General features: G+C 40.1%; 1 protein-coding gene across 2 annotated transcripts in view; it reads left to right on the forward strand.

The window, feature by feature from the left end:
* LOC111956390 (vasoactive intestinal polypeptide receptor 2) overlaps nucleotides 1-4484 on the forward strand; it is a 37535-nt gene extending 33051 nt beyond the window's left edge. Inside the window, exons 13-14 of one of the 2 annotated variants that reach the window (XR_002876263.3) lie at nucleotides 1480-1704; nucleotides 2085-4484. Coding sequence is in view for 1 of the 2 variants with exons in the window: in XM_023976857.3 (XP_023832625.1) it covers nucleotides 1480-1653 (174 nt within the window). In the remaining variant the exon portion in view is untranslated. Of the gene's footprint in view, nucleotides 1-1479 lie in introns of both variants that reach the window. The other variant, XM_023976857.3, reaches the window with a different exon arrangement.
* The last annotated feature ends 4538 nt before the right edge of the window (nucleotides 4485-9022 follow it).

The raw sequence follows: 9022 nt of genomic DNA on the forward strand, positions 1-9022 counted from the left end.
ATGTGTTGTTGTGCTCAGTCAGTCACAAAGCAGGGAGACCTATGTGTTACTGCACTCAGGCAACAGACCATGAATACTCAGTGTCAACATTCCTGAACGGAGAAATTAAGTGCTCAAATGTTTCAGTATGCCTTTGTATGTCACTCTGACATATGGTATTTTAGTTGACTTCTCAAGCAAAAGACATAGATATGCAGCCTATTGTTCCATTGTGCGAACTACACTGTAGAGTGACACTAGATTCGGCTAAGCTATAGAGGTGGTCAGCACAGCACGTATTTGCCTTCAGGGAGAAATATTCCCATCTTGTCTGTGAGTGGATTTAAGGGCTGAGAAGCGGCTGGCGACACTAAGACTGGATGAGCTGCTGTCTACTGCTACAGGAAAGTCCACCTTGGTTGGCACTTAGCAGTCAGGGCCGCTTCACGATTTAGGATGTGTCTGAAATGGTACCCTATTCCCTTCATAGTGCACAACTTTTAGTGCCCATAGAGCTCTGGTCAAAAGTAGTGCACTATGGGTTACTCTCACAGCAGCCCAAACAACATGGGTACCTCAAAAGGCTCTGACTGCACGAGCCACTGTGGCCCCTCATGGTTAGTTTAGATTTTTTTGTGGCCCCCACCCCCATCAGAGTTGCCCATCCCTGCCTTATATGCTTCCTATCATTTAATGGGTAAACACCAACGTTTTGTGGACGTATTAACAACAATTATTAAATTATACACTGCGTATACAAAACATGCACTTTCCATGACATAGACTGACCAGGTGAATCCAGGTGGAAGCTATGATCCCTTATTGATGTCACTTGTTAAATCCACTTCAATCAGTGTAGATGAAGGGGAGGAGACAGGTTAATAAAGAAGGATTTTTAAGCCTTGAGACAATTTAGACATGGATTTTGTWTATGTGCCATTCAGAGGGTGAATGGGTAAGACAAAAATATTTAAGTGCCTTTGAACAGGGTATGGAAGTAGGTGCCAGGCACACYGGTTTGCATCAAGAACTGCAACGCTGCTGAGTTTTTCACTCAACAGTTTCCCGTGTGTATCAAGAATGGTCCACCACCCAAAGGACATCCAGCCAACTTGACACAACTGTGGGAAGCATTGGAATCAACATTGGCCCCCCGAAAATACAAAACAAAAACTAACACTCGCACTRGATTTTTTTCCCGCTTACTGGCTCTGACTTGGCTGATAGCAACTTTATTGAGGAAAAATTTACTTGACAGTGATAAGTGCTAAATTACTCAAATGTAAAAGTGTAAATTATGAGAAATGTTTAAAGTATATAATGTTTAAAGGTATTTTGTTAGCAGTTACTACAAATGTACATTTTAATTGTTGTCTGCTTTGTTTTCATTGTAGTGAAACGATGAGTACAGCATTTTATAAGAACATTTATATAAGCAATGTAGTGACAGATGTGGGCTAGTTTTCCCTCTGTGCTAAAATACTTACCTTGCTACTTCAGGTTCAAGGGGAACTCAAGAGAAAATGGCGGAGTATATGCCTCAACTGCCATATGGCCAGAAACTACACCCAGCACAACACCTACGCCTCCAAAAACGGCTCAGAGAACATGGCTCAGTTCCAACGTAATTCTCGTGCTCAGTCCTTCCTGCAGTCAGAGACCACTGTAGTGTGAGGGCTGCGTGTAAAGAGGGATCGGTCTCCATTAAAACGCTCTGGAACTCTGGTATTGGCCTAAATACACACTACAGCACACACAGCCTACAGTTGTGGGCACTAAAAAGTTAGCTTGGACCACGGTATTGGCAGAACAATTGGCACAGTGGCACTCTAGGATCTTCTAATGAGTTTGTTACTAAAACCCAGACACCGGTACAGGGTTTAAAAAAATCTATATTTTCTAGTGCCCGCAATTTATGGCAGATGGCGTAACAGGGTATTTTTTGAACAGATATGAATAAATTGGGCTATACTACATTAATGTCAATATTTGTAATAATTGGTTAGTTTAAGTAAACATTTCATTACTGGATGCCAGGGAGAAGTGCTCTGCATGGCTCTTATATCTTTATCTCTCTCCCTCTCTCTCTCTCCCTCTCCCTGTAGTAAAATGGATTTCACTCTGTGGTTAACGACCAGAGATGCCTCTGCCTATACACCCACGGTTCCACAGCCACTAGGGGGTCCCCAACCCAAAAATGAAAAAAACGTAGGAACTCAGTCGGGGTTTCAACTTACTGTTGAGGGTTACAAAGTAGAATACACAAGTTGCAATTTAGAAATATGGTCATGTATTGCAGTTTGCCACTTGTCATGTCAGTCACCGACAGTCACTCAGTTAGCCCAGCTATATCAGCTCAATTCTTTAGATTGCTGGGAAAGGTAGTCTACCCAGCTATCTAAACCCTGTAGTAATCATCACCAAATTACAGACTGGGCACGGAGTGTGCCGAAGAGCCCTGTCCTCCAGGGGGCCCCCCCATTTGATTTTGTTAGTCTCACTCACTCAGATATCATATATCATATGAACATGACATAAGTCATGGCAAAATGTGTAGAATTGCAAGAAATTAGCTTTAAAACGGCAAAATGTTCTCTTCACCTCAGAGATAATGTTGCAGTTGTTTTCATTCATTTCATGCAATTCTACTCCTTTTGCCATGGGGCAGAGAGAAAATTGTTCAGGTTCAAAGGTAATATCCTTCAATTCTACACATTTAGTCATGTTTGCAGTTTTTAATAGGATATCTGAGTGAGAGTGACTAACAAAACCAATGGGGCCCCATGGTCGGTAATTCAACCATGATTACTACAAGTTTAGATCGCTGGCTCGAATAGTTTACCAATCTAAAAAACTTTAGCTGACGTGGGATAATTGAGTGACTGTAAGAGACAAACTGCTGATGCACAACCACATTTTCTAAATTGCACCTGGTGTATTCTGCTATTCTAACTCTCAACAGTAGGTTTGAGTTCCTCCATTGTTTTATGATATATTAGCCGAGCTGACTGTGGTTCTAGTAAATCCWTTGCAATTTTGCCAAAACATGATTACAAGGAAACTAGGATTGTCAGGGCAAGGATGTGTATTAGTTATACTACATGTATACATTTTACATGTTGCTTTGGATTGCCATCAAAAGGATGATAAAATAAGATTGTTGAAAAAACACAGGTTTTCTGCATCAGTTGTCTAAGAACCGTAAGAGTAGGGCTTAGAGGAGGTGAACGACCATTGTGTACATAAGAGTATTGACCTACTGCAAAGTACTGGTATGTCATGTTTGCTGAGATATTACTCAGAATTATTTTCTGCAAAGACCATGAATGTTATAYCACATGATTGTGGTATAGTGTTGCATCAAGTGTTGCATCATGTGAATGTAATTTCCCTCTGTCTTTTACAGTATGCTGTTTTTTTGTGTGTGTTCATTCGTCAAGGCAATCAACCAAAGCCTTCTCTGATGTAAGTTATACAGCTATGTTGTCCATGTAAATGTTAACTCAAGGTATGAGTTCTGTGGTAGATAACGTAAATGCTCCAGTCTGGGATGCTATACACACATCCATCCGGCATACCAAACTGACCCAGACCGTGATTTCAGGTGCTTGGTGTAGAAAGACAGGAAATGAATGCTGATTAGCTTGGCTTTTTCCTCAGAAGTGTTTTCACTGAGAAGGTGACSATGTTTAGACTTGAGGTCACATAAGAACAAGACCTTGGCTCCAACATTGAAATATTTTGTGTTTAGTAAAAAATGATTCCCAAAGGTTATATCTACTTTAAGGTTATTCCCTGATCACCTAAGAGATTTCAAATGACGTCATGTATTTGCCATGTAAAATACTGCCAGGATTGTGTGTGTTTTTTTGGGGGCATGTTTGTCATTGATGTACAGTAGTCAATCAAAATGTTAAGTGCCTAATACTTGCTATTTAATCGTAATTATTTATTCCACATCCTATTGCCAGGTATGCTTCCCAAATGGCACACTATTCCCTACGTAGTGCAACAGTTTTGACCAGCTCTGTTCAAAAGTAGTGCACAAAATAGGAATAGGGTGTAATTTAGGGCGCAACCTATGTGTATATTAAATGCCATAGCTTTCATGAACATTAGTGATGTATCCTTGTATTGATTAGCCTGAATGTCTGTCTGTCTGTCTGTGTTTTCATGTCAACTCCTTGTCACTCATTGTCAGGCTAAGTGCCATACGCATTGTTGTTGGTTTAACATAGACAGCCATGGAGTTGGCAAGAGCACAAACAGATTTGGGACTAGGCTGTATGTCCTTATGAGAACAAAATGTTTGCCTTTATGGTCAAATATATCTTTCCATTAGCTGCGTTCTCACCGCTAAACCCTCCCACCACGGGGGGACATTTTATAAGGTTGCATAACAAACATTTTTATATATTAGCAACATGCTATTGAATGATGCTTTGTTTAATGTCTGGGTACATGTATGTCATGAGATCATGATGAGTAAACAATACAGCACCTTCTATGACTCATTTCGTCATTGATGAGGCTTGCCCATGAACTCATTTTGAAGGGCACCACCATGGTCGTTTCCAATGCTAATACCAATGACTATTAATAGGTAGATAGAAGAATCCCTAAAGGGCTTGTTGCATGACAAACAACACAAATGGAGAGAGAAAAAAAGTTAAAGAGGAAAGCTAATACAGTCAAGGAGACCCCACTACAGGTATATTTGTTACAGCCTATGTTTTGCTGTTACTGATTAAACCTTGTCCTTTCTGCTGGTTCATAGACTCTGTTAAGAGCTCTGGGTTACTTACCATATATGTCCCAAATCACCCTATTCCCTACATAGTGCACTACTTTTGACCAGGGCCACTAGGCTCTGGTCAAAAGTAGTGCACTATGCAGGTAATAGGGTGCCAATTGGGACGCAAGCCAGGATGCGAGGACGCTAGCTGAACGTGTTGCTGATCYGGAGACGGGGAGCTGTGGTGATCTGAGCTGACAGAGCTGCTCTGGGGCGGAGGCAGCAGCACTAATTGGAAGAGAAGAAGCTGTCCAAGAAAGAACCACTGATTCACACTGGATTCACTCTATTTCTCTACACATCCTGATTGTCAAATTATACCCCTATTCTAGCATTTGGCATATGAGAGGATGGGCTATGGGAATTGTGAATGAGTGGGTTTAATCACTCTTCAAAATGAGAATCTGTTCATTACTATCTTGTCAAAATATCTGTATCCAAACTTCTAAGAATGAGAGGCTTCAGGCTAATGGCGTTCCTACGCATAGATTTGAGCCCTAGATGGAGATCTAACAGTTGTTTCGTTATACTTCTTTCTCAAAGCTGGTAAGAAACCTCCTCCTTACAGCTTGAGTGAACCTCCCACATTACTGGCTACACTAATGGATTGTTTTGAGCAGCAGAGACCACACAAGGCTCCTCTGGAATGATTGCAAACAAATGCGAGTGAGCATATGAGGGATGTGACAAATACCATCACTCAAGCTTATCTGCACTAGAGGTAAAATGTTACATGGATTATGTTGCCATCAATAAGCATGCTTTATTTCATTCTCTCAAACTACACTGAAAAATATAAACGCAACATGTAAAGTGTTGGTCCCGTGTTTCATGAGCTGTAAAAAAAWATACAAAAAWAAATTCCAAACACATAAAAATCTTATTTCTCTCAAATGTTGTGCACAAATGTGTTTACATCCCTGTTAGTAAGCATTTCTCCTTTGCCAAGATAATCCATCCACCTGACAGGTGTGGCATATCAAGAAACTGATTAAACGGCATGATCATTACACTGGTGCACCTTGTGCTGGGACGATAAAAGGCCACTTTAAAATGTGCAGTTTTGTCACACAACACAATGCCACAGATGTCTCAAGTTTTGAGGGATTGTGCAATTGGCATGCTGACTGCAGAAACGTTCCAGAGAATTTAATGTGCATTTCGCTACCATAAGCTGCCTCCGATGTCGTTTTAGGGGGGGGGGGGGSGGCGTATTGGAAATCAGGGAGGTAATAGAAAATGTCTGCAATGGCACTATAGCCAAAAATACTTATTTACACAAGGTCACACATTTTTTACATAGCCGCAATGGTCAAATATGACCTCAATATGACCCCCATGAAGGTCTTAAGATGACTTTATGATAATAATTATTTTCTACATTATCTGTGGGGTTGATTTAGTGAGTAGATTACATTACAAAGTAATTTTTATATTGTTTGGAATTATATTACCCTATGATATTTAATATGCCATCACTAATTCATTCTAATTAACTTAATTATGACACACCCCTCACTATTGTCATTAGTTGCACTAATTGCACTGTTTGTCTACATAACCTGGTTCAAGTATTCATGACATTACCCTGAAGAAGGCACAGTGATGCCGAAACGTTGGTAAATAGTAAATACCCAATAAATGACTGCAAGTTTATATATTTATTKTGATAGTTTATAGTTTATTCGCCATTAGTCAGCACCTCCACACAAACACCTCACAAGCACCTCACATTTTTCTGGGTGTGCGCCAGCTCATGTTTTTATATTACTCTATTTTCTTCTAACAGGAAATCAAAATGGCAGCCATTTTATCAAAATGCTGCCTGGTTGACAGGCATCCCAAACATCTTAAAATGTTCCTTAAGGTATCTAGTATTAGTGTACCAAGTTTGATAATTGTATCATGAAATGGGTGTATTTGGTTCTTATTCGCTGGACTTTCTATATTTTCTCAAGAAATTGGGCCAGGCTATGAGCAATGAGCAAGATAGTTGTCATTTGGATCGGAAATCCTGAAGCAGTAACTAGAAGAAATTCTAAAATATGATCTCCACCCAAACCACTCAGTAGGAGACTCTGCTACACAAGAGTGGCTCATTGCCCTGATGGGCAGATTTATAGCATGTTTATTTATAGCAACATAATCCTCCTGATTAGATCATAGAGAAGGGATGTGTTAACATGTTTATGGGGTTCAGTCAAGGAGCAGATTAGAATATCTGAGTCCCAAATGGAACCCTATTCCCTAAATAGTGCACTACAGGGAACTTTGTAGCGAATAGGGTGCCATTTGGGATGTCGACAATCTCTTTCTACATGAGGGAATAAAGCCTAGCCTATGGTCTGTGCTGTAGGTTGTTTGTTCAGGCTCACATTACAAAAACCCACAGTAAATGAATTACACATATTAACCCAGCCAATCACAGAGCTATTAAAGAGCTGTCCCCTGTGTTTCCTTTTTATGTATGAGGTAAACAAGCTCAAATAAATTGTCATTCTGAAATGTTTATGGAGAGCAGTGAGGAGTCCCTGATGTTATTGCTTTTGGATTTGATTGTTGCCTTTGTGATGAAATGTTCACCTTACAGTACAAAGTTGACAACTTGAAGTCTTACAGAACTATACTGACAATTTGGAAGTGTAATTGTTCATGACAAACTACACAATGTCTAATTTAGTTCTGGGTTCAATGGTTGAATTATTGAAAATACATTTGATATCTCAACACCGTTCTGTGAATATGACTCATATAGTCTTTTTTCAGTGTCATTTATTTAATATGGCTGTGGTTCCTTTGGATGGTATATACTTATGTAAATGTAGCTAACATATACAATACAAGTTAACTGGCTTCCATTGCACCCCCACAATTCATTTATTCAGGAGCAGGAAGAGGTAGGGTGTACCAGCCTGGTATCAACTGATAAGCTTCAGTCTGGTATGATATGCAAAATGATATGCATCATGAAATGTGACGCATAATTCAATAGATTGCATTCAATGCGAAAAGATATGTGTCAAGTCTTTGAGAAAGATTTCCAAACATTACTGTATAAAATAATGTATATACTGATCTATATTGTATGCAAAGAAATTGGGAAATTCTATTATACTAATACAATTGCTCAGAGAAATAGATTTTCTTTAACAAGTAATTCAAAATGATTGACATTTGTTTTCAATATATTTCAATACCTCACCTTGCGAGGTAATGGCACTGAGCCTTTTTCTATAATGTTGTATTAGTTGGAGAACACGTTGGGAGGCATCTTAGACCATTTCCCCATACAGAATCCTTCCAGATCCTTGATATCCTTCGTCTGCGCTTATGGACTGCCCTCTTCAAATCAAACCACAGGAGACTGAGATGGCCATTGCAAAMTGTTATTTGTGGATTTTGATTAGTGCTTGGGGTTATTCTSTTGCTGGAAGATCCACTTGCAGCCAAGTTTCAGCCTCTTGGCAGAGGCATCCATGTTTTTGTCTAAAATGTCCTGGTACTGGGTAAAGTTCATGATGCCGTTGACAAGGGCCACAGGACTAGTGTAAGCAAAACAGCCCGATAAAATTAAAGATTCACCACCACATTTTACAGTAGGTATGGGGGTATTTTATGCTCATGCATTCTCATTTTGATGCCAAGCCCACCACTGGTGTGGCCAAAGAGCTTTATTTTCATGTCAGAAAGACAGACTGACAGACAGACAGAGAGACAGACAGATAGACAGATGGAGACAGACGGAGACAGACAGGTAGACATATCCATTTACAGAGAAACAGACAGACACAGGCATGCAGACAGACAGACACAAAGACAATTTTAAGTTTCAAGTCAATCTAAAAAAATGTGACAGATTTCATTCTATGAAGGCTCTGAGTTTCTTAAACAGCAAGACCTTTGTGTCCAGTGGAAGTAAACAAATATTTTTAAACCTTTTTAAACCTTCGAAAACCACCCCCATGACCCCCAATTATGTCACTTCCTGTAATTGCAGGAAGCTGAAATTCCTGCGATTTCATCTCTCGCTCTCTCCTTCTCCCTCCTTTCTCCCACATCCACCTCTCTCTTCTCTCCCACCTCCACATACAGGATATTGATGCATAATGTAGATATGCGTCAGGGAAATGTATGCATACGTTGGTGATAAAGCTGCAATGGGTAAATTGGTGAAAGACAGACAGACAGACAGACAGACAGACAGACAGACAGGCAGGCAGGCAGGCAGGCAGGCAGGCAGGCAGGCAG

The sequence above is a fragment of the Salvelinus sp. IW2-2015 genome, linkage group LG32, assembly GCF_002910315.2.
Source record: "Salvelinus sp. IW2-2015 linkage group LG32, ASM291031v2, whole genome shotgun sequence".
Classification (NCBI taxonomy): domain Eukaryota; kingdom Metazoa; phylum Chordata; class Actinopteri; order Salmoniformes; family Salmonidae; genus Salvelinus; species Salvelinus sp. IW2-2015.